This window comes from Chiloscyllium plagiosum, chromosome 3 (assembly GCF_004010195.1).
Source record: "Chiloscyllium plagiosum isolate BGI_BamShark_2017 chromosome 3, ASM401019v2, whole genome shotgun sequence".
Lineage (NCBI taxonomy): Eukaryota > Metazoa > Chordata > Chondrichthyes > Orectolobiformes > Hemiscylliidae > Chiloscyllium > Chiloscyllium plagiosum.
Window position 1 is genome coordinate 71,955,326 of NC_057712.1, and position 27,372 is coordinate 71,982,697.

At 38.8% G+C, this 27,372-nt stretch overlaps 1 protein-coding gene across 1 annotated transcript in view; it reads right to left on the minus strand.

Annotated features, from left to right (window-relative positions):
- Nucleotides 1-27,372, minus strand: part of LOC122545235 (synaptotagmin-like protein 1) — a 205,886-nt gene that overhangs the window by 82,740 nt on the left and 95,774 nt on the right. The window contains exon 6 of the mRNA XM_043684344.1: nt 19,883-21,235. Within this exon, the coding sequence (XP_043540279.1) occupies nt 19,883-21,235 (1,353 nt within the window). The remainder of the gene's footprint in view (nt 1-19,882; nt 21,236-27,372) is intronic.

Genomic DNA, 27,372 nt, shown 5'->3' on the forward strand with positions numbered 1-27,372 from the left:
CATCCTCCCATTTATCTCTCAGCCCCCTTGGGCCACCCCCTCATTCTTGTCGAAGAGGTTATGCTTGAAATGTTGACTCTCCTGCTCCTCGGATGCTGCCAGACTGGCTGTTCTTTTCCAGCACCACACTCTTCAAAATAAATTTCTGTGGCTACAAAAGTAGGATGGAGCCTAGGAACACTCCAACAAACAATCCACCTCCTAATTCCCCAAAGCTGTCCACCATCTACAAAGCACAAAGTCAGGAATGTAATGGGATACCCTCCACTTGCCTGAATGATTGCAGCTCCAACAACACAAGAAACTACCTTTAGAGAATTCAAAACATTACATTCATCCTCTGAGAGAAGAAATTCTTCCTCATTTCAATCTTAAACGTCCCTTATTCTGAGTTCATGTTCCTTGTTGCAGACTCACAAACCATGTTTCCTACATATAAAATTCCTACTCAGTATGATAGGGTCTAACTTTCAATTAGATCACCTCTCATTCTTCAAAGCCTAATAAAAACAGATTTTCCTGAATCGGGCCTCCTAACATAACCCAGCCATCTCAACTCTAGTGACCCTCCATTACACTACCTCTATGACAAGTGTATTTTTTTCTTAGATAAGGAGACCAAAAGTGTACATAACACTCCTGGTGAAGGGTCACGAAGCTTCTATCCAATTGCTCCAAGACTTCTTTCCTTTTGTACTTAAATTAAAACAATGAAAACCAACATGGGCAGCACAGTAGCTCAGTGGTTAGCACTGCTGCCTCCCAGCACCAGGGATCCAGGTTTGATTCCAGCCTCGGGTAACTGTCTGTGTGGAGTTTGCACATTGTCCCTGTGTCTGTGGGTTTCCTCCGGTTTCCTCCCACTGCCAAAGATGTGTAGGTTAAGTGCATTGGCCATGCTAAATGACCCATAGTGTTCAGGGCTGTGTAGGTTAGGTGCAATGGCCATGCTAAATTACCCATAGTATTCAGGGCTGTGTAGGTTAGGTGAATTGGCCGTGCTAAATTATCCATAGTGTTCAGGGCTGTGTAGGTTAGGTGAATTGGCCGTGCTAAATTATCCATAGTATTCAGGGCTATGTAGGTTAGGTAAATTGGCCGTGCTAAATTATCCATAGTGTTCAGGGCTGTGTAGATTAGGTGCATTAGTCAGGGATAAATATAGGTGTGGGAATGGGTCTGGGTAGGTTACTCCTCAGAGGGTCGGTGTAGACTTGTTGGGCTGAAGGGCCTGTTTCCACACTGTAGGTATTCTCTGTCATTTGTCTTTTTTATCGATGCATGCATTTGCATACTGGCTTTGATTGACTCATAAGTAAGGACACCTTTGGACTCTGACATTTTCCATCCTCTTACCATATAAGAAATGTTATGTCTTTCTGCTTTTTTTTCCTATCAAAGTAGATACCTTCTCATATTTACATTGTAGCTTCTTTTCATGGTTCCTGCCCATTCACTTAGCCCGTGCAAGCCGGTTTGAAATTTCCTGATTATTCCTCATAAATTACATTCCCTCTTAGTTTGGTATCAAGAGCAAGCTTGAAAATATTAATATTGTTCTCAAAACATACATATCATTTATAGAGATTGTGAACATCTATGGAATGAGCACTGAACCTTGTGGTATCCCATTAGTAACAGCCGCTATTCTCAGAGTGACCAATTTAGTCCAACTCTCTGCCTTCTGTCTGTTAATTCTTAATCGACATTAGTTTATTGGCTCCAGTAACATGCACTCTAATTTTATTTACTCATCTCCTGAATTGGGGCATAATCTAAAACCTTCTGAAAATCCAAACAAAAACACAACCAGATGTTTTGCTTTATCAGTGCAACAAGTAACAACCCCGATAAGCTTCTAACAGGTTTGTCAAATGTTATTTCCCTTTCATTAATCCATGGTGACTCGGCCTAATTTAACAATTGCTGAATACATTCTAACACTTACCCTACTACTGAAGCAGGACACAGGAAGGGAAGAGGAAACAAAGGGAGTATATGCTGTACAGAGAGGTGCCCTACTGCGGAGCAACCACCTTCATCGACCATCTAGGAAGATTTCCACCTCTCCATCATGGCCTCCAAAATTAGAACCAAGGCAGCATCACTGAAGGCAGGGCAATCCTGCCCTTTGAATCAGACCTCCAGCACTCCCACTACACTGGAATGCTTTGGAACATTCATCAGATTTCTTCCTTGGTATACAACAGTCCCAGTGATGGCTGGTGTTTGACGTCTAAAGATGTCCCACGCTTGATCTGACCAGTCTCTCTCCCACTCCCACTGGCAGTAGATGGACAATAAATCCATGTTCATATCAAAAAAGAGCTTCGTCATATGAAAATCTTAATTACATTTTCCACCAGAAATAGACTTCTGATCCCAAAACGAATCCAACTCATGTTTCCTGTCTCTGTGGTGAAAACCTAACCCGGTACGCATGAATGTTTATAATACTCAAATAATATACAAAATGCTCTGTGTGTCCAAACCAGAGTTCTGTCTCATTTCCAATTAAAATATAGTGGTGAGACAATTCTGAGGAAACTCCCCTCCCAGCAAAACTAAGACAAGGGTGACAAATGAAAAATTCTGAAACAACATATGTAGCTGCTAATGTTGATGTGTTACATACCTATTATTGAAGAGGCATAAGCAGTATCTTCCTCATATGAAATAAGGTCTTATTCATTATTTCAAAATCTGTGTCTACATTTCTATAATGTGCATCAAAACTAGACAGCAATATCAGCAGAGAGCTGATATTTCGCAGCAGAGAGCGATGGGAGCTGGGCGGAAGTTCTGGTGGAGTGCAAAGCCGGTCGGGAAGGTAAGTGATTACTATTAGAGTGGGTGTGTTCTAAACCCCAGGTCCTACAAAGTAGGGTCTCCCTCCCTCCCTCCTCCTCTAACCTAAATTAAGAGTCCACAGACTTGCCACAAAAAGAGGGTCTAAGGAAGTTTGGATCGAAGAGTGAGGCTTCAGCTCAGGAGTCTTTGACAAGGAGGTTGAGTGAAGTGATTACGACACAGTTGAAGAGGGTGAAGACATGACTGCCAAGCTGGTTCAGTGCGCTACATGCTTGATGTGGGAGGTCAACGACTCTGGTGTGTCTGGCTCATATATGTGTGGAAAGTGTGTGCACATTCAGCTATTGACCGAGCATATTGCAGCGCTGATCAAAGAACTCGAGGACCTTAGGCTCATCCGAGAGAATGAGATCTTTCTGGACAAGACCTTCAGTGAGGTTATTATACCAATCATGTCAGAAGAGAGCAGACGATGAGGAAGGCAGAGAGGAGACAGGTGCAAGAGACCCCGGGAGAAGTACCTGTCAGGAACAAGTTGAAGCTTTTGGAAACAGTGGAGACTGATGACACTGACAGTTTGCAAGGCGGCCAGGTCTGTCAATCAAAAGTTGGCGCAGTGGCAGAGCGACAGAGCCGTGGTAATAGGGAACTCCATCGTGAGAGGAACTGACCGGGGTTTTTGTGGCAGCAGACGGGATTTAAGGATGGTGTGTTGCCTTCCTGGTGCCAGGGTAAAAGACATCGCGGACAGAGTGCAGGAAATCCTCAAGGACGAGGGTGAAGAGCCAGAGGTGATGGTACATGTCAGCACAAATGATGTCGGGAAGAAGAGGAGGAACATACTACAGCGGGACTTCAGAGAACTAGGAAGAAGGCTGAAAAGCAGGACGTCCAAGGTGGTTATCTCCGGTTTGCTTCCAGTTCCTCGGGCTGGTGTGGCCAGAAACAGGGAGATAATGGACTTGAACATGTGGCTGGGGAACTGGTGCAGGAAATAAGGATTTAAGTTCTTGGATCACTGGGGTATATTTTGTGGTAAGCATAAATTCTACAAGAGAGACGGTTTGCACCTTAATAGGTTAGGGGCAAGCATTCTGGCAGGCAGGTTTTCTACTGCAACACCGCTACATTTAAACTAAGTAGCGAGGGAGAGAGGACAAGCTGAATGTTTAAAAAGGAAATTGAAGGGAAAGTTAGAACAAGAGAAGTCAAGAAAGACAACTGTATCAATGAGGCAGAAAACTCAGAAAGGGATCATGCTGTAAGGTTGAGTGAAATAAGGGTTGATGGGAAGGGTGAGAGCAGTAACAAATTAAAAATACTATACATGAATGCACGAAGCATGAGACATAAGATGGATGAGCTTGAGGCTCTTTTGGAAATTGGCAGATACGATATTGTGGGGATAACTGAGACGTCGCTTCAAGTGGACAGGGCCTGGGAAATGAATATTCAAGAATACACGTGCTATCGTAAGGACAGACCGACGGGCAGAGGGGGTGGGGTGGCCTTGTTGGCAAGGGATGATATTCAGTCCCTTGCACGGGGGGACCCTTAGAGAGTGAACAGTAATCCACAATGAAAAATGAAAGGCAAATGTAGAGAATGACCAGGTAGACAAGGTAACAAAGTCAAGCAACATTTGTGGCACCCTATCCAAAAACTTATTTCTTTTAGAAACACATAATGCTATTTTTAAAAAAAAGGCCCAAATCATCAAGCAAATAATTCCAGTAAATGAAGATAACTGAAAGCTTTTTCAAAAAAATATAGGTTTATGGGCAAAAAAAAATCAATCCTGTTTTATTCATTCCAAAATTTTTACTTCTCAAAAGACTTTGTGTCTTATACTCTACAGTGAATGTCTTGCATGCTTCAACAGGGAATTATTTTAAAAAGAAAGAAAATGCATAGTGAAAATGTAAGCAAACACTGGACGATATTAGGACAGGTGACTCACTTCCATAAAAAAAGTAAAACCCTATAGATGCTGGAATTCTGAACTGAAAGCAGAAAGTGTTGGAGAAACTCAATAAGTGTGGCAGCATCTGTGGAGAGAGAAACAGAGTCATCTTTGGTTCTGAAAGGTCATATTAGACTCTAAAGGTTAACCTTATTTCTCTCCTACAGATGCTGTCAGATCTGCTGAGTTTCTCCAACACTTTGCTTTGACTGACTTTGACGTTCAAGCATGCTACACAAGCCTGCCTCATGAACACGCTGTGCTACTTCCAGACTTGAATGGTCCAAACATCTGAACCACCTGTGTGTACACAGAACATGAAGGGCTTTTGCCCGAAACGCCGATTTTCCTGCTCCTTGGATACTGCCTGACCTGCTGTGCTTTTCCAGCCCCACTCTAATCTTGACTCTGACCTCCAGCATCTGCAGCCCTCACTTTCGCCCTGTACACAGAACATTCCATGTGCTTAGTGCTTCAGTGCACAGCCCTGTCCCAGGAGGTAACTGTGAGAGATTATGTGGCTCACACCTAAATTTTAAACTATGCTGTTTGCGATTTGGCACTACAGCATTGCTCAAAACTGCAGTCTCATTTAAGCTGAGCTCTCTTCGAAGGATTAAATTTATACAGACACTGGTACAATTCAGAAAACTTCACAAAACATTGTTTTTGCTACTTCTGGAAAACAATCACATGCACCAGTCAAAGAGTGCAATTCCCACTGGCCTTAACATTTACACGTTCAATCTACCATGCCATATTGCAGCACTTGGATGAGGTTGTACAATTACTTAACCCAATTCACTGGTTATACAACCATAGTTAAACATGGTTTCTCACGCATCACACTGATTACAGTATCAGCCCCATCATTCTGTGCATCGAGAAAAATAAAATGGGGTGGAGTACATTGGGAAAATCTTACTGAACCATTCTTTCCAAGATATTAGTCTGTCCATTTGTTTGTTTACAAAGTGTAAAAGGCATGTTCATTCTGGAAACCATTATCTTCAGGAACGGAATGGGATTATCGTAGCAGGAGTTCAAAGTACAGATTACATGTGGCCCTCTACACCAGTCAACCTGTACTGATACTTCTTGTAATAAAAAACATCTTTAATCTGCATGCAGATGGGGAAATCAAATAAGTAACAAAATCGTAGAGGAGGAATTTCTGGTGTGTGTACAGGGTGATTTTCTGGACCAATAATGTGAAGAAGCAATGAGAAGACCAGGCCATCCTAGACTGAGTATTTTGTGATGTGAAATGAATAAATGGCAATCTAATTATGCAAGGTCTTTTGGAATAAGTGGCCATAATTTGGAAGAATTTGTCATTAAGGTGGAGTGACATTGTTGATGCTGAGACTAAGGTCCTGAATCTAAATAATAGATATTACAATGGCATGGAACACTACTTAAAGGGATGATGATGGAAAAGCAATGACAAACATTCGAAGAGCATAAGTGAACGGCAACAATTGCTCATTCCTGTCAGGCACAGAGTAAAATGAGAAAGGTGGTCAAACCATGGCGTACAAAGGAAATAAGAGACAGTATTAGGATCTGAAGAACAGGCAGACAGAAATTGGCCAGAAAAAAAACAGAACCAAGGAGTGGAAGCAATTTAGGATTCAGGAAAAGTGGACAAAGGGATTGATTAAGAAAGGAAAATTGAAGTACGATAGCAAACTTGCGGGAACATAAAAACTGACTGTATAACTTTTTGTAGGTATGTATAGAGAAAAAAAACTGAACACAAATGCAGGTCTCCTACCTTCAGAAACAGAGAGGTTTATAATAGGGAATAAAAAAATGGTTGACCAACTCCATACATAGTTTGGTTCTGTGTTCACAAAGGGCATAAATAACATACCAGCAAATGTTCGGGAATACAGGATTTAATGAGAGGGATGAACTGAAGGAAATCATTATTCGCTGGGGAAATTGATGGAATTGAAGACTGATAAATCCCCAGTAGCAGATAATCTATGTCTCAAAGTATTTAAGGAAGAGGCTCTAGACAGAGTGGCTGCATTAGTGGTCATCTTCCAAGACTCTGGAACAGTTCCTACAGATTGTAGAGTGGGGTTAATGTAACCAATCTATTTAAAAATAGAGGATGAGAGCAAACCAGGAATTATAGATTAGTCAGGCAGACATTGGTAGTTGGGAAAATGCTAGAGTCCACTATAAAATACTTAATAGCTGAAAACAGTGTGAGAATCAGACATAATCATGCAGTCAAGGCCAAAACATTGCATGAATTCCAGTGGAGTTGGATCTAGCACTTGAGCTAAAGAGATCAAAGGATATGGGGGAAAAACTATTGAATTGGATTATCAGCCATAATCACAATGAATGGCGGAGCAGGCTCAAAGAGCCATCTAAGACATCAACATGTAAAGTTAAAGCACATGGGATTGGAGGTAGTGTTTTCAAATGGTCAGAAATACGGGGTAGACCATTTAGGACAGCGATGAGGAGAAACTTCTTCACCCAGAGAGTGGTGGCTGTGTGGAATGCTCTGCCCCAGAGGACAGTGGAGGCCCAGTCTCTGGATCCATTTAAGAAAGAGTTGGATAGAGCTCTCAAAGATAGTGGAATAAAGGGTTATGGAGATAAGGCAGGAAGAGGATACTGATTAGGAATGATCAGCCATGATCATATTGAATGGCGGTGCAGGCTCGAAGGGCTGAATGGCCTACTCCTGCACCTATTGTCTATTGTCTATCAGGATGATTAGATATTACATGATTTGAATTATTTGTAAGATAATGAATTAAATTACTAATATATTTACAAAGTTGTTTGACTTTGTACACAATGCAATCTTTTCTAACAAAATAACAAGTTCTCAACAGCATCATGTTTCAATGACACAAGGTAGAGAGACCTTCAAGCTGCATCAGCTTAACCTATTGCTATTAAAATCTTGGATGACTGAATGGTCACTTTAAAAATAATCAAGTTTTTTATGATAGGACAAAATAGTTTGCTGCCACCTAAACTTTAATGACTGATATACAGAGACATACTGAATTTCTGAAGGACCATTTTTGTTCTCTATATGTTTTTGTTAAATATTGCCATTTTGACAGGTATAGTGCTTCTGTCCTGCAGGCACAGCATACATATGTAAGTCTAAAGAGATAAATGAAATGCTGTAATTTCACAGAGTTATACTGAGTATAAATGTTAATAAAACCTCTCACCCTTTTCTCAGAGTATTCAGCTTTTATTAAATAAATCTCCAATCCTTAGCAGTTTTGACAGGTAAACTATTTGTTTTGTATTTGCCACGAGCTGAATTGTGTCAGTTGTACCAAAATCAATGACACAAGAAATACTGCATGAAGATCCAATCTAAATAGGCCATAGTTTTCCAAGGTCATGTTTTATTTCTATCTGTTCATTCTACTACTTTCAACAAAGGTGACCAAGAGCATGTTAAATTTTTGTCACCCTTTTAAAACTGGAATAACTTCACAGATAAGATTAAAAATAAACCTTTTGCTTTACAGTTATCAGTATAAATGATCGAAAAAATATACAGATTGAATGATCAAATGTTCTGTAGTTTGGCTCAGGTCATACTAAATGTTAAATCTTGGTGTATGCAAGAGTATATGGACTGCATCATATAGCTTTTCATCAATTTAGTTTGGACATGGTGACATTCACAGTGGGAGGAATGAGAGAATCCAGCAGAAAGCATGTCAAATGTAGTTGAATCTGAAGATAAGCATGACATGTAAGAGGTGCTGTAACAATAGAGGGGACAAGGCAGTAGGCAATGCTGCAGAGGTTACTTGGCTTGGTAATGAGCAGGACATGACATCGAAGCAAAGAAAGCCCTATTTTTCGACCTGTCCACATCAACCCACAATGTTAAGGCATTAGTAAATTAAATAATTCAACAGGCATCAAAGATGATGGTGGATCCAAAACAGTAGCATACATCTCAGCGCTAAGTTAGAGGATGTTGTCCCTCATCTAAAACTTTCTTGCAGCCCTTGGGATTCCACTATAACGCTTAAATGGGGAATGGCAGATGGTGCTGTGAAAACAGTCATTCACATGGATTTCCCCTAGTTTGCCAATTAATGACCAGAGAGAAGGATTACTGTCAGTGATTGGTGACCTTGTTTCCTCACGCTCCTCATGCAGATTTTTTTCCACCCACTACCTCCCAATATAAGCATCCCCACACCCACCCACTCACTCATCATCTCACACGCCTGGCCTTCTCCTACTCCCACTTGCGGACCAGTCAGTGCCTCATCTTCCTGACCCCTTGGCAGTGCACACACAGTGACATCATCTGCGTATGGACAGACACTGTCTGCAGCTTGTCCTGTCAAAGCCATTGTAATACATATTTTATCGAAATTATTTTTCAGTGCTTATGTGTTTATTCAGAGAAGCTTAGGAGGTGTCAAGGATATTGATGCATTTTTCAATGAAAGTTTTATTGGCCCTGCTGGAGTGATAGTTTATAGAGTTGCTGAGAGAGTTGTGTTTCTATGAAATGATTTTTAAATGAAGATTTCCACATTTTGATTATCTTCTGACCTTTTTGAGGTCTTCTCAATGGGATGATAGGGCTTAAGATTTGAGAGTACTGGAAGAGAATGTTTTGAAGACTCATCTGATCTCAGAATTTAAAAATCAATCTACAGATTGAAGCATTATTGAAAATGAGACATTAAAGTTAGATTCCCCGGAATGTAGAATCTCGAAGGGTATTCTATCCACTGCATAAAGTACTATAATGCATGCAAACACCTGAAATTATGCTGGTCAACTTAACTTACTTTGGAAAAGAACAAAATCCGATCATTAATCACTGCAGTAAACTTATACGTGTGTGTGTAGTATATATATAATATATATAAAAATTTTAAAAATAATAAATGAGATTAGCAACATCTTAGAGAAACATACATGTATATTTACCTGCCAAAAATTTTATCTTCTGCAAAAACCAGCCCAAAATCCATCAAAGTTTCTGCGGTCTAAAATGTCTGCCCCACAATAAAGTAGGCAAAAGTAAAATTGCTGTATGTGAGTTCATAGTTAAACCACAAAAAAAGACCACAAATCCAAAAAGAATGAATCTCAAAATTGCATTCTCATGCATCATTTTTAGATTGAGGCCAGCTCCTGACACAGACAGAGGCATGAAAATCTAGACCATGATCTCTGGTTTCCCACTGAGATACCATTGTTACTGTTTCCTGAATATTACTAAGCTGAGCAGACACGGAACTGAATGTAATGAAATAACCAAACCCTTGCTAAGGTTGTAGATTATATTTGTATGTAGAAAAAAATCATAAATGAGAAAATCAATTCATCAAGTTTTAAATGCTCTTACATGGTATGATAGGATTGTAAAGGCTTGAAAATATGTTGTGTAAACTTGACTGCAGGTAATAATACTATTTATTTTCAGACATTTCATCACCATACTAGATAACATCATCAGTGAGCCTCCGGATGAAGCACTGGTGGCATGACCCACATTCTATTGATGTGTTTAGGTTTCCTTGGGTTGGGTGACGTCATTTCCCGTGGTGATATCATTTTTTGTTCTTTTTCTCAGGGAGTAGTAAATGGGATCCAAGCCCATGTGTTTGTTGATAGAGTTCTGGTTGGAATGTCATGCTCCTAGGAATTCTCTTACATGTCTCTGTTTGGCTCGTCCTAGGATGATGTGTTGTCCCAGTTGAAGTGGTATCCTTCCTCATCTGTATGTAAGGATACTAGTGAGAGAGGGTCACAACTTTTTGTAGCTACTTGATGTTCATGTATCCTGGTGGCTAGTTTTCTGCCTGTTTGTCCAATCTAGTGTTTGTAACAGTTCTTACAAGGTATTTTGTAAATTACATTAGTTTTGATTGTTGTCTGTTCATTTGCTGCTGTTTAAGTGTGTAGGTGGGTTTGTGGGTTACCATGATGCCAAGAGGTCTGACTAGTCTGGCAGTCATTTCCAAGAACCCACCAACACACTAAAACAGCAGCAAATGAACTTGAAAGACCCAATAAAGAAAAGCAAAACGAATGTCACTTAGTATGGTGATGAAACATCTGAAAATGAACCTTCCAGCTCAGTGAACAAATCTACATCCAGAACCTGAACTTGAGCTACAAACCTCCTCAATACTCGCTAATACTCTAATTAAATAGAGGGATACAGCAAAGCATATCTGTTCGCTCTGTAATTTTTACCATCCAGAAGTTAAATGGCTAGAGGTTATTGTACAATTGCTTCCTTATTTATGTAAATATTATATTTTTAAAAATCTATGCCCTTTAGAAAGTAATCAACATGTGACATAGCAATTGAATTTACCATATTTAAAATTGTCAATAATTTCCAAACTTTTAAAAAATCACAATCTTGCCAATCCCCTCACTGCATTAAATTTAACTACTAAATTTGTTCATACTCAGTGTTTTGATATACCTGTCATTAGAAGAGATAATTTCACTAACTCTTCTCACATAATACACAAATAAAATCAATGCAACTCTCATTCAGTTTATCAAATTTTGCGATTTCCAACTATATTTTAAGTTTACTTTAATCATTTTAATATTTCAATACTCATTGAGTCATAATCAGAATCATACAGCACAGAACAGGCCCTTTGGTCCAATCAGTGCATGTTAAACACAATTCCAAACTAAACTAGTCCCACTTGCCTGCTCCGGATCCATATCCCTCCAAATCTTTCCTCTTCATGTACTTAGCTAAATGTCTTTTAAATGTTGTAACTGTGCCCACATCCACAACTTCCTCAGGAAGTTTATTCCACATGCAAACCACCCTCTGTGTAAAGAATTTGCCCCTCACATCTTTTTTAAACTCTCTCCTCCCACCCTAAAAATATACTCCCAGACTTGAAATTCCCCATTCTAAGGAAAAGACATCTCCTAATAACCCTATCTATACCCCTCATAATTTTACAAACCTCTTTAAGGTCACCACTCAACCTCTAATTGAGGATAAGGTAGTAAACCAAGAATTACAACAGTTTTGACAATGCAATCTTCATGACCTTATCTTATTACTTTAATTAAGACTGAAGGCTTTGTTTATTTTCAATAACTTGACATATATAAATCTAAAGCACATTGGCCAAATTGACATTTGTGTTAATAGATCTGATAAGAAATACAAAAATATTCTGAATGCAAGCCAAATTTGCCTTTGCAAACCCAACCTTGAACACTGAGAAACTTCTGCACTGTTGGACATACCATCTTTCAGATGACATATTAAACCACAGCCTTGTCTCCCTGTTTGAGTGAATGTGAAAAATCCCACATTATTTTAAAGAAGAGCTGAAGAATTATTCCTAGTTCCTGGCCAACATTTATCCCTCAATCAACATGAAAAACAAAATCCGCCTGTTACCATATTGCTGGACACATTTACTGAGAGATTTTGGCTGAGGTAATTTCTACATTGCAACAGTGACTACACTTAAAAGTACTCCATTGGCAGTAAAGTGATTTGAGATATTTTCTGTTTGTGAAAAGTGTTGTTTAATTTCACCTCTTCCATTCTTTTCTGAAAAGTGCCACTTGGAAAACTATTCGTGATTCCTTCACCTAATATCAATTAAAGAGTAAAGCCTAGTTGAGTATATTCAGGTTGAGCACATTTTGCTTATTGGGTGACAGAATTAGGATTTACACCTTTGCTTCTCATGACAGCTTCTAAGCTTCATAAACCATTTCAGCAAAAATGCCAGAAGTAATGAGCTTACCCGGAGGTATATGTTTATGAGCAGCTGGGGATGTGGATGAGGGAAAAAAAGACTATTGACTGGTGAGTGCATTTAGTTGGGAATTAGCAATGAATTAAAATAATAAAAATCTGAGACTAGGCTTTCTTAGGAAATTATGTATGCTTTACAATTGTAGTAGCTGATAGAAAGAGGAACCTTATAAATCCTAAAACTTTCACAAAATAAAACTCCAGAGTTCCATAAATGAACACTCTGATTTCAATCTGAGCTCCTGGAGTGACTCTTGGTGTGAGATTTGCCACCAATAGGATATTTGTACTTGATGCAGCAATACTGATGCAATCTCTCATAATGTAAGAAACCAGGAGTGGATATTGTGGCATTGAAGAAACTGATGTATTTACTACAGCTGTTTATTATGTACAAACATGACATTCCTTCAGCATATACGTGTCCAGGGTGAATATAAGGTATTAGTTTTTGCTTCCAATAGAGCGTCATGTTTCAAGTGCCCTGAGGTAAGAAGGGATGTATGAGAACTTCAAATCTTCAGGTTGTATATTACACTGTGATGATGTCACAAGCATGTCTCCTAACAGCACCCTGACAGGCTGATTTAGGCATAACACTAGACTCCATGACTGCTTCCAAATGCAACTTCACCCTATCCAGCTAACCTTCTCAAGCTTTGCAGCTCAGATTTGGGTTGGAATTTTGACTTATTGACAACAAAGTTACTCTGCAGCCACCAGTACTCCACTGAAGCTAACTTCAACCTCAAAGTTTCCACGCGTGCAGAGTAACATGGCAATCTACAATAAAAATAAGTATTTTCTGGCTATTACCATATTGCTGGGCAAATCTACTGAGAAAGTTTTTGCTGCAATGATTTCTACATTACAACAGTGACCACTTAAAAGTCCTCTATTAGCAGTCAAGTAAATTGAGGTGTTTGCTGGTTGTGAAAGTGCTATATAAATACAATTCTTCCATTCTTTTCTGAAAAGTGCAACTTGGAAAACTATCAGTGATTCCTTCACTCAATATCAATTAAAGAATAAAGCCTAGTGTTGTATATTCATTTTTAGCACTGTCGGCAATTCTGGCAATTACTGTAAGTAATTCTATATTCCTCCAGAGGATGTGCTACTGAGAATTCCTAGACAATAATTCCAAAGCAGTTAGTGAACTGATGAAAACTGGCTAGTTTTCTTGTCGTATGAGCGGTAAAGGTTAAAGTTGCTACAGTCCTACCGGATCATAGGCCATTCTCTCAGTAGGGAAAGACCAACTGTTGGTGGTTTGACCTGATGGTCAGGACACCTCAGGCAAGGGGAGGGGTTGAGAAGGAGAGTTCTTCATGGTAACCTCAGACTGGTATAGGAATTGAACCGACACTGTCAGCATCTTTTACATCATAAGCCATTTGCTCAACCAATTTAGCTAACCAACTCTAGAGTGAAAGGGAACCAGGTTTTCAATGTGTATTCACTTCATATTTAGTGATAAACAGATTTAAGAATAAGTGCAATAATAACAAAAAAATCAGCATTGGATTTGAGAGCATGGAGTACAGTCAGTTCAGGGGGAGATAAGTTTAAATGGCTAAGGGGCAGAGAAATTGAGGTGACCAATGTTCGCATTGATAGTTCTCAATGAATAGGTTGAGTATGCATATAAGGCCAGAGGGAAGGGTCCAGGTGGAGGGACAGTTTTAGAGATGGATGAAGGTATCTGTGGCATGGGAAGAGGACTCTCATCTAAAAAACTGGGCTTGGAGGCCATGGAAGAAACATTCAACATTACGTCATGCCTGAAATTCTTTAAGGTGGGGTCTTAAAACCAAGACTTTTGTGAGAACAGAACATTCAGCATCAGAGAATAAAATATCATAAAAAATACTTAATGAGTTTTGAAAATATTTTTACCTCAGGCTGAGGTTCTGAATGTGAGTTTGCTTGCTGAGCTGGAAGGTTCAGTTTTAGATATTTCATTGCCATACTAGGTAACATTATCAGTCAGCCTCTGGTAAAGTGCTAGTGTTATGTCCCACTTTCTATTTGTGTGTTTAGGTTTCTTTGCTACTTTGGTGATGTCATTTCCCATTTCCAATAAACACAATCCACTGACTTCTCAGCAATAAACCCAAACAAGCAGACAAAACATGCCCATAAACCCTAGCCACTTTACTCTACATCAAAAACATCTCTGAAATGACTGCCAGACTACTCAGACCTTTTGGCATCATGGTAGCCCACAAACCCACCTACAGCAGCTAATGAGCTTAAAACACCATATATGGACAACAAGTAAAACAAATGTCATTTACAAAATACCTTGCAAGAACATTAACAAACACTACATTGGACAAACAGGCAGAAAACTAGCCACCAGGATACATGAACATCAACTAGCCGCAAAAAGACATGACCCACTATCACTGGTATCCTTACATACAGATGAAGAAGGACCCACTTTGACTGGGAAAACACATCCATCCTAGGACAAGCCAAACAGAGACACGCACAAGAATTCATAGAAGCGTGGCATTACAACCAAAACTCTATCATTAAACAGGTTGATATGGACCATTCTCGGAGAAAAAGAACTGGAAATGACATCACCAAATAAAAAGCGGGACATAACAACCGCGCTTCACCGGAGGCTCACTGACGATGTTACCTAGTGTACTGACAAAGTATCTGAAACCGAACCTTCCAGTTCAGCGATCAAACGCACGTCTAGAATAGTAAAAACTCAATGGGGACTGGGGTGAGGAGAGGGAATGGAGTCAGAGGGAAGGGGAAGGGAAGAAGGTTCCAGAAGAGTGTGAGTATCGATAAGTTGTTGCACCTTGCATTCCTTGATGCCCGAGAAGGAAAGAAATTGTTTCTTGTTAGCCTGTTAAATCAGCTGGTAGATGAAGTGGAACGGAGGGGCAGAACAGTTCTGAGCCAACGTGAAGTAGTGCTGATGGACAGAAAGATCAAGTCTGTGGCTCTGAGAGTAAATGAAATTTCTGATTATGTGTTGTATGATTAAATGGGAGATACTGGGGGATGCAATGAGATATCAGTGATGCTGCAAGTAAACTTTTATTGTTTGAAAGCAAAACTCTAATATTATATTAAGAACCAGAAAAAAAGAGCAATCATAATTCAGCTGGTCTACAGATGCATTTTCAGGCAATAAATATGATCCACTGATAATATGCCATGACTGAGGAAAATATCCCAGAGTCTCATTTACCGCATGATTCAAACTTTCTGCCAAATTATCAACATTCACAAATCAAACAGGAATTCATACTTTACCTCTAAACGCTGATGTGATTACCTATCTCATATGATAATTGTTTTACCATTGTTCAATATTAAACTTTAAATGCAAAGATCATTTTGTAACATGAAACATATTTTATAGTTTAAAAGTAATTCAGAAATAACTAAGAAATACTACAAAAAATCCCTATAACAAACATTTTTTATCATCTTAACCGATGGATTATATTCATATAATTTAATTTTCCTTGAGTTAAAGAACCGTATTTCCTATTTTTTTTATGGACGTCAGTTTAAGATACCAATTACTTCCAGTCGGAGGATTTGTATACTTGTGGATGAGGACACACAGGAGTTAGCAATTGACCCTTCCAACACACTGGAGTTCTTTAATTTAATAAATTAAGATTTATGTTTTTAAAATGTCATGTAAGGAAGGAAGTTGGGTCTCATTTTCATTTGACTGCTGTGGTTAACTCCTGATGCTAATGCGGCAGATATGACCAGACCAGATAATTTAAATTGTGTTGATCTTGTTGAGGTAGAGTTCTTACTTGTTTCCTAAGTTTATTGATCTCAGGAGAGAGAGGCAGATCTTCCTAACATAATCATGGAGCTCATTCAAGATCCTATACACAGTAGGGATGGTGGTGGGGAGATGGTTTCACCACAAACCATTCAATTGCAGGGGAAGTGGGACCACATGGGATCCAAATTAGGGTCAAGATCTAGACTCTTGATGATGAGGAGGCCACTAAGGGTTGTTGGGAAGTTTAGAAATAACCCGCTGTACAATAGAACTTTTCATGCATCCAGATAATTTTTCTAGGTTTGGTGGAACATGACGCCCAACTTCGGCCGGCTGGTACTGCAGTCATTTCCTAGCTTCTCCCTGCTAAAGTCCAACAGACATACCTACACACTACCTGATCTTGTTCCTGTACTCTAAATAATTCAGCAGGATGTGTGTTTGTGTGTGATACTGGGCACAATCCAGTAAAACGTACAGGCAGCAATGTTTTAAATAGTACTTTTGATCACCTTTGCTGGTTTTCCACCTCCATGCACATCATCCGCGGGAAAAAAATTTAGATTCAACATTTTATTTTATACAATATTGGGAAACTAAATGAGCAATGCAAAATGTCTATGCACTGTCACCTGAGAAAATGTAGGGTCATTGTTGGAGAAATTACTCCACTGGCTATAGAAACATACTTCTAACAAGCAGGAATGTCTCAGGGTTCAGTGGTTCGATTCTTATGCAGTTCTACTTCACACATTTGGCTGCAAAATCTCATTTGAACTGGATTGCTTCTTGGACTCAAACTACAGCTTCAGTTTGATAGCTTTTCACTTGACCTGTCGTTTTCAGTTTTCAAAGCTTCATATACTGCGCAAAATGATTTGAGTTTTGGCTGACCTTTGGGTAGCACCAACTGTTCAAATATCTAAACACGTCTCCGATTGTTATGGGCCACAGGGTCAAAGCTCCTCCCTTTCTGGCAGGTTCTACTTCTAGATGTCAATTTATTGATGGAAATTGAAGCAGACAGCAAAGAATGCAAAAAAAAAAGCTTCAAACGTCAGAGAACACTGCAAAAGTGAGCAGATATTCTCAATAAAAGGCATCTAAAAATGACTTAGAGTCATTGAGTTATAAAGCACAAAGACAGGTCCTTTGGTCCAACTCATTCATGCCAACCAGATATCCGAAACTAATAGTCTGATTTGCCAGCATTTGGTCCAGATTCCTCTAAACCCTTCCTATTCATGGACCGGTCCACCACCTCCTCTGGCAGATCATTTCACACATGCACTCTGTGTGAAAATGTTTCCCCTTAGGTCCCTTATAAACCTTTCCCCTCTCGCCTTAAACCTATTCCCTCCAGTTTTGGATTCCCTTACCCTGGGAAAAAGACCTATTTACCTAATCCATGCTCCTTGTGATTTTATAAACCTCTATAAGATCACCCTTCAGTCTCTAATGCTTCAGGGAATAAAAGCCCCAGCCTCTTCAGCCACTCCCTGCAGCTCAAACACTCCAATCCTGGCAACATCCTTATAAATCTTTTCTGTATCCTCTCAAATTTAACATCATTCCTATAGCAGGGAGACCAGAACTGAATCCATTCTTCCAAAAGTTGCCTAACCAACGTCCTGTATAGACACAATATGCCTACACAACTCATATACCCAATGCATTGACCAATGAAGGAAAACATGTCAAAAGCCTTCTTCACCACACTGCTTACCTGTGATTCCACTTTCAAGAAACAATGAACCTACGCCCCTGGGTCTCTTTGGTCAGCAACACTCCCTAAGGCCCTACCATTAACTGTATGAATCCTGCCCTGGGTTTGTCTTACCAAAATGTAACTCTTCGCATGGATCTGAATTAAACTCTGTCTGCTACTCTTTAGCCCACATTTTGCAGAAAAAAATGTTTATAATACTTTTTTTTAATAATTCTGAGTGAGAGCAACAACAGGGTATGTTTGGAAAATTGATCAAATCCAATGGAACCTGATTCCAGCAGAGAAATAATTAGTCTAATTCTAGTTCTAGAATATTTCTAAAAATATAGCTCCAGTTAAATTATCTTTTTTCAAAAATAGTTTTTTGAAAATTATTCAACAGCAATCTGAATTCACAAACTATTTTTATCTTAAGCTTTATCAAGAGATGCTCACACTAGAATCACAGAATTCCTACAGTGTGGAAGCAGGATATTTGGCCCATCGAGTCCACACTGATCCTTTGAAGAGCATCCCATCCAGATCCACTCCCCTACCTTATCTGTGTAACCTTGCATTTCCCACGGCTTATCCATCCAGCCTGCATACCCCTGGACACAATGGGCAATTTCAGATGGCCAATCAACCTATCCTGCACGTCTCTGTAATTCCAAATTAAAACAGGTTCAATATTTCAAGATATGTCTTGAAAAATCACAGACAAGATTTTACATTATCTTTTGGCGACTAATAGTTCTAATTGGAACAATTATCTGATAATTCCCATATTTTCACAATAAGTTCTTGAGGCTGGGTCAGGAGAAAGAGTACAATGACTCTTTGGCACGATCAAACGATAGTAATGGGTCCATCATTTATGCTTTGAAAAGTTACTAAGGTACTGCTCCACTTAAACGGGGAAAACCTTTGAGGCCTCCCACTCACTAGATATAAACCACTGGTATCTGAAGGTTAAGAGGTTCACTAATGTCCTTTAGGGAAGTAAACTGCTGTCCTTACCTGGTCTGGCTTACATGGGACTCCAGACCTTAACAATATGGGTGACTCTTAACTGCCCAATGGAGACTTAGAGATGAGCACTGAATGCTGACTGGCAGTGATGCCCTTATCCCATGAATGAATCAAAAAAAAAGAGACAAAACTTCCTGTCGGGCTTCTTTTTTCATTTAAGGGATATACACAGACCTATTAATTTATACAGGCCCTCAGAATAGTTGACAGCAGAAACATGAACACATCTAATGGAGTTATTTAGATTGAGGATCAACAGTTCCATTGTAGTGAGTACAGACTTTCCCCAGCCAGTGTACTGCTCTCTGCCTCTTGTTTTTTACTCCTGTGGTTCTTCACAAGCAGCTGTCTAGCTGCTATATCTTTTTTATTTAAGTATTTTCAATTGGACCTCTGACAGAGTTAAAGTTGTTCGCAAAATATTTGTCCTTTCCCTGCCACCACTCCTGCTCCCTACCCCATTAACCCTCTCACCCACCTATTTCCTATCCTTCATCTTCCTCCATGGTGTCATTTTTCATCCATTTGCATCCATTTCTGTCCTCTATCTCTTCTATCCATTATTTCTATGCTTCCTTCCCTCTATTCTCATCCAACAACTTCTCTCCTCTCTCCATTCCTTTCCCAAGTTTTATTAAAGGTCACTGTTTGTCATTTGAGATGTACTGAAGAGTTGCTTTCAATTGGCAGGGGAACAAAAACATAAATTATCAGAGTGAGTAAGGAAAAGCACTTTCATCAGTTCAAGAAAAGTACCTTAAATGTCTTAACTGGACAATCAGATTACAAGCATACCTTGATAGCTTTTCTGCTGTGCCTCCGAATCATCTCTCCATTTTTGTGATGGTAAATATTCCTGCTCAGTTGTTCCTTTGTCAGACAAAAACTGATCAACATCTGGTTCATTTTCATATTTTTGAGCTGGGGTTGGAGACAACGAAGAGTAAATGCTGGAATTACCGTCTTCTAGCCATGGCATGGAATTGTCTTCTCTCATTATCGATGAAGAGTTACGAGATTCATCAATTTTATGTCCTTCTGTTATATTTGTCAGTGGTTCCTTCTTCATTTTAGCAGAGAACCTCACTTGCTTGCCACCTGTCTCCATCTTTGAAGTGTCATCAGAATCCTCAGCCTGCTCTGGCAATGGATCCACATCCTCTGTGGACCGAATTGGGGTCCACTTGGAAAGGTTTTCTGACTCGGTGGAGCTACTACTTGGACTACGTTTTAAAATGCCTTTTCTCTTTGAATGTTCAGTCTCTCCTCTCCCCAATGTTAGATTTGGTGCATCATTGCTATATTCGCCTGGCTTCTTGATTTGGCTAGATCTGTTGTTCATTAAACCTATTGGTTTATCGGATTCAGAACTTTGGTCAATGATATTATCTTTCTCTTGATGTTTCCCCTTTGCTTCATTGATCTTTGTGTTAGTTGCAACTGGTTTTAAATTTGAAGATCTTGAAGTAAACAGACCATCCATGTCAGGAGATTTGCTCACAACATTTGCATTTATCGGATTTTGCTCAGCCATTGTGTCTGAATTTATTTCACTTTTGGTGATGTCTTTTTGTGGCTTTTTAACACCCTGCAGAATTTCTGATAGTAATGTTGATGAATTCCTTGAAAATGGGTTCTTCTGCCTCTCAGTAGCATCTTGTGCATCATAGTCATCCTCTGAACTGAATGGTATTTCTCCAATTGACACAGATGATCCTTTTGTATGGCCACTGCTTTCTGCAGGTGCTTGTATAATGTCTGCATTGTTGTAAGGTACGTCTGACTCATACCTGTCAAACCCAGCACTAGGACTGTGCTTTATACTTTGTTCAGAAGGATCTGACCATCTAGTTGTTTCAGTGTCTACTGGAGAAAACCCAATTTGGTCACTTTCATTTGTCAGTCTGTCTAGAGCAGTGAGCTTTTTTCTGGGACTTTGCAGATTAAGGTTGCCTTCTGGAGTCCAGAACTCTTCTTGTTTAGTTGAGTATGATGGTTGACTGAAAGTATAACCAGAATATGGATTTGTTTCAGATACTGGTGCATCAATTGCTGTAATAGATGAGTCGGCGTTAGAATTGCTCAAGGTTGTAGACATACTTTCATGATCTTCATTCCTCCCTTTCATATATGGTTTAATGTTGTCTTCTGTGAAAAATGAATTAAAACTTAGTAAGAAGAGGTCAGTGATCACAGTATTCTATAGGTAATATGGATCTGTTACAAACATATTTATTGAGAAAAATCTTCTGAATATATCTCAATTTAAGCCAAAAAAGAACTAACAAAGTCTGGAAGGAGTTAACCAATAGTAACAGCCATATCTGTCACATTAATGTAATAAATAGGTCAAGACTGAATCAGGAATAAAAATATAAATTGTTGAGGCATTTACAAGAAACCATTTCAAGATTTAATTATAATGGAAATTCTTAGCAATTGCAAACCGTACAATTATGGTTTTTTGTGTTTTACTTTTTACTAGCTAATAATATTCAGGAAATTTGAGCTTAAGTTAACTAGGTGTCAGAATTGGCTCAATTGGTAGCACTCCTAACTCAACTCAAGCACTACTCTAGAGTCTTGAATCTATCATCAAGATTGACAGTCCAGTGCTGTACTGAGGAAATTCTATGCTGTTTATGGTACCCTCTTTCAGATGCGACATTGAACAAAGGTCGAATCTGGATGAAGGTAAAATATATTTGTGACATGTTTGAAGAAGAGTAGGGGGCTCTCACTCAGTGGCCCGACCCTTGTTCATTTCTTAAACAACAGGTCATTTATTTCATTGTGATTTTGACTGCGTGTAACTAAACTAAACTGCTACATTTCTTACATTCCAAGAAATACTGGATTTCAAAAGTTGTTCATCATTTATAAAGTATTTTGGGATATCCTAAAATCATTAAAAATATGGTTATATCACAATTCTTTCGACTCTTCTTTTCCCTGCTCACCCATCTGATTTCCACGAGGCTGAAACTATACCTGATATTTTTAAATGGTCACTCATCTTTTTCATTCACGCTTAAAAAATTTGGAATTTCTTGCACAATGCCCTTTGTTTCGGGATTTTGAGTTATTGGTGCATTCTTTGTTTTCTCAATCCGACGTTTTAGTTGCTTCTTCAAATGCTTGATTAGGTTTAACATTCTGAAACTGTTTATTATTTCTTGTCAGCCCTGTACATTTTAGATGATCATTGCTAATCATGTTTTTATTAACTTTTCTACCACAAGAGTTGAAATTCACTGCCCTATAGTTTCCAGGATGTGATTTTAATTATTTTTTAAAATATAAGGGCATCATGTGTGTTTTTCATTCATCATCTGACTGACTGAAATTATTCAGCAGTTCATAACACATGACCTCTTTCATTAATTTGAATGCACCAGAATAAATTGAATCTAGCTCTTTTTTCTACCTTGAATCCTTTTAGCTGTTTTTTTTTTGGCATTGTAAGATGTGCAAGCTTTTTCAATTTTAGACCTATCTGCCATACAAGTGCAGATCCAATTATCGCACAATTAGCAAGATTTCTAATGTAGTAATATCACCTGCCTTCATTTCCAGTAACTGCGGCCTTCTACAATCCACTTTACTGGACACAGTTTCTCCCATAATATCATTGATTCATTTCTTTATCAACTCTGACGTTACTAACTATAACATATCACTACAAACCTTTTGAACATCTCTCATCATGCCCAGTTAGTTCAGTAAACCTTCAAACTTCCCTTTCCATATCAAAAACTAAGATATTTTGAAGGTTTTGCAAATATCATTTCTACAGTGAGTAAATCTCTAACTCAATTACCCTTTCATACTGTAAATGTAGTCAACGTGGAGATGGAGCATCTGTCTTTATGACCATTAGCAAGATTAACATCGTTATCCTTCTGAAGCCTTTCTTTGAATTTCCAATGACCAGAACTTTCAGTCAGTAATGACATCTAATCAACTTTATTTTGTCATCCCCTTCCATGGGGAAAATGTTCCAGTGCTGAAGATTTTATGATCTATTTATTGGAATAATTGATGTCACATTTGATGAGCCATTTGAAGAGTGCAATTTTTTTAAAATTTCCCAATGCTTATACAGTCTTATAATAAGTTACTTAAAATTGATTCTGGTCATCTCTCCAAATATATTATTTGTTATTTATTTATCCTTTATTTCCTCCATGAGCATTATTGGGAATTTATACTGACACAATAAGCATTTTTGTTGAATTAATAGTCCCTGTAGCATGTGTAACAGTATTAGATGTGAATTTGATTTGCTGACCATGTATACCCATAACCCAATCGTTATAATTGACTAATAATTCCTCAAAGTACCAGGCCCAACTTCTACTTTAGTTACAATTAGTGATAGGAGTTCAGATTGTGCTCAAAATTGCATTTCTGAATATAATACCCCTATGTTGATCCATGACCATTGGACATCATTTTAAAGTCTAATTTACAAGAAACAAAGTACTTGAGAAAATATTCTTTCATGCATTTAAGAATGGTAACTAAAGCTATGAATTAACGTAATTGTGGAAAGTAGGTATTTTTAATAAGAATATCCAGCCAACCATCTACAGTAACCAAATTTTAATGAAGAGACTGAATTTGTTAAAACACACAGACCTATTTAAAAGTTATCGTAGCATAATCTTCAGTTTCTTAATAGATTAAACAAAGACAGCTCTGCAGCTGGGTCAAAATCCTGGAATGCCATTCCTAACAACATTGTGGGTTCCCATAACCCCAGACACTGCAAAGAGTCAAGAAGACAGCTCACCACCACCTTCTCTAGGACAAATCTCAGGAATGAATTTTTGTTATTATAGTTTCTGACAGGAACTTGCATACTGTCTTTTGAAAAATATGTGAACAATCCTTGTCAGACTAAATTAAATTTGTTCTGATCACAATAAGATATTCATTGCTTGGGAATAGATACTTTTAAATGGATGGTATCTAACATCCATGTCAAAGTCTCCCAAGTTGGGTGCAATGCTCGTTAAGGTATCTCAGTGTGTGTTAATCTCAACCTTGGAAATACTCCCTACAGTAACACAGTGACATTTCTGTTTCTGCATCACAGGTTTTTGTGGCATATGGAATAGAATTAGCAATTTAGTACTAATTAATGCAGAGTTGTATAGTTTTAATGCTGGGGAACCAAAGATGATGACAAGCTGGGGACCTCAGGAAATGATACTCCAGAGTGAAATCCAACCAACAGTTCCTTGCAATCTACAAAAGCCAGAAAACATTAAAATTGATACAAGGATTGAGTGGAAGAGCATACTAACAGTATAAACAACAGGAAAGTGAATGCAAAATAAAAATGAAAATTTTGTGGCTTCACGTTCATTCATCAATCCTGTTGTTAAGTTTCTTATAGCTGGTTGGTGATGGAGGAGAGTGGAAGTCAATCATTGCTCCATTTTAGAGCCATTCACAAAGTGAGATTTTAGAACTGTTTTACTTCGAAATATTCAACTCATTCATGGTGTCAGTAAGTTTCACTTTATATCTGCATAAGTGATAATACAATGAGTCACCTCCACCTGTAGACACTTAACCTTAACTTATACAATAACAAACTTCCTTTCAAATAAATAAAAAATGCCCAAGCAATGACGTAAGAGGACCAGAGACTGAAGTTTCACAAATACTGACACGAACGACTGTATCAGCTGAAGTATGAAATAAAAAACCCTGGACATTCAACCTCAACAGAAACTACACGAATGGCAACCTACAGGGCCCTCAATGTGAACAGCTCAAGGTAACATTTTCAATGCTTTTCTTTAAAAAGTCATACAAGCTATGAATTCTGACAGGCTTGAAATAGACACTCACCCAAGAGCAACAAGGCACAGATGATAAAGAATTAAAAAGCAAAATGAAAATAGTTACAAAAGAAACAGAATTGCAGAAGAAAATTGGAAAAGGTACAAAATCAAATGCCACAGATGAACTGTCACAAGATATTATTGACCAACTTCATCAGCTGAAACCAACTGGCACTTCCTCTCACCCATCTAGCATTAGTGATCTCTGGCTTATATTTAAGTACACTTTCAAATGAAAAGAATCACTAATCACTGCCAAATGAAATGGGGAAGCAGTCTGCACCCTGAGACTTGAAGGCTTATTTTTTCAATTCAATTGAAAATCTGTTTTTGTGGCTGCATACATCTAAATATCATCATGTGCTCCACTTGGCTTTCTATCCATTAGAAGCTGTGCATGAAACAAACTAGATGTCAATCAAATAATTATTTCCAGATATGCTTAGCCAGTGATTGAAATTCTCCGACAGGAGCAAGAATTTAGGAAATCATATTTAAATATTTTACTGAATGAATGAAGAATACATAAAGCAATAACAATTCCAGGGGCATCAGAAAATTCAAACTACAGTGTACAGGAAAACGCATTGTGAATTCTCAGTGCACAGTGAAGACCCTGGGGTAATGAAACTGTTTGCCCTTTCGGACAATGCAGGTTTTCACCTGACTCTGTATCAGGGCACATTTTTAAAGTGAGAGAAGAGAGATTTAAAAAAGACATGAGTGGCAAATTCTTTACATAGAGGGTGGTTTCCATGTGGAATGAACTTCCTGAGAAGTGGTGAATGTGGGTACAGTTGCAACATTTAAAAGACGTTTAGATGGATATATGAGTAGGAAAGGTGTGGAGGAGATGGGCCAGAAGTAGGCAGGTGGGATTAGTTTAGTTTGGGATTATTTTCGGCATGGACGGGTTGGATTGAAGGGTCTGTTTCTGTACTGTATGACTCTATCTGCAATTCACTTCCTAGTCATAGGATGGAATTTTATGGTTACCTACTGGAAAATGAGGGTAAGAAGCTGCAAATACTGTGTGTTTACCACCTTGCCCTCCATGACCAAGCAATGGACTATCAGGTGGCCTGTTCACACTGGGGCCTATTAATGGCTGGTTAGGTACCTCATCTACGCCAAGTTAGCTATCTAGGCTGATGGCATAGAGATATCTACGTGCGAGGTTCCCCATACCCACTGGAGCCAGCCCAATACTTCCTCATCATTAGCCCCACATTCATGGTGAAAGCCCATGTTATCCCTCCTCCACAACCCATTCCTGCACCCATCCATGATATGAATAAGCTTACAAAAAAGCACAGTAAGCTACTCAGGCCCTCCCTTCTGCTCCATTCAATAAGGGCAACACTGATCTAACAGTAACCTCAAGTTTGCATTCCTGCCTAACCCCAATAATCTTTCTTGCTAAACAAGAATTGCTCCATCTCAGCCTTAAAAATATTCAGAATTTGCTACAACTGCCTTTTCAGGAAAAACGTTCCAAAGACTCATGAACCTCTGAAAAAAGAAAAGCTTCATCTCTGTTTTAAAAAAGTGACTGCTGATTTTTAAACCATGACCCCTAATTATAAGGAAGCTTGGTGGCTCACAGTGATTAGCACAGCTGCCTCACAGCACCAGGGACGCAAGTTCAAATTCACCCTTGGGTGACTGTCTGTGTAGAGTTTGCAAATTCTCCCCATGTCTGTGTAGGTTTCCTCTGGGTGCTTTGGTTTCCTTCCATAGTCCAAAGATGTGCAGGTTAGGTGGACAGGCCATGCTAAATTACCCATAGTGTCCAGGGGTGTGTGGATTAGCGATGGGAAATGCAGGGTTACAGTGTAGGGGGTGCTCTTTGGAGAGTCAGTGTGGACTGGCTGGGCCGATTAGCCTGCTTCCATTCTCCTATAAGGGGAACCATAATTTCCTTACCCTGACAAAATCCCTAAGGATCTTATATATTTAGCACAAGGTGCATCTTACTCTTCCAAACTCCAGATGCTACAAGCTGAGCCTGTCAAACCTTTCTCATAAAACATTGCACTTATTCCACATATTAGACCGGTGCACTACCTCTAATTGCTTCTAATGCATTTACATCCTTCCTTAAATAAATTGGCCAGTACTGTGCACAGTATTCCAGATGTGGTCTCACAGTGCCCTGTAAAATTGAAGCAAAATCTACCTTCTTTTATATATCATATCCTCTCACAATAAATGATAACATCCTGTTAGCTTTCACTGATTACTTGCTATTTGTGCATTCTTAACTTTCTGTGATTCATGGGCTCAGACATTCAGATCCTCCTGCATCTCAGAGTTCTGCAATCACACAGCATTTGACAGGAATTGGATTTTACATGATACAGAGTCAGATGAAAATCTGCACTGCCCAATAGGGCAAACAATTTCATTAAGGAGAAAGTGAGGACT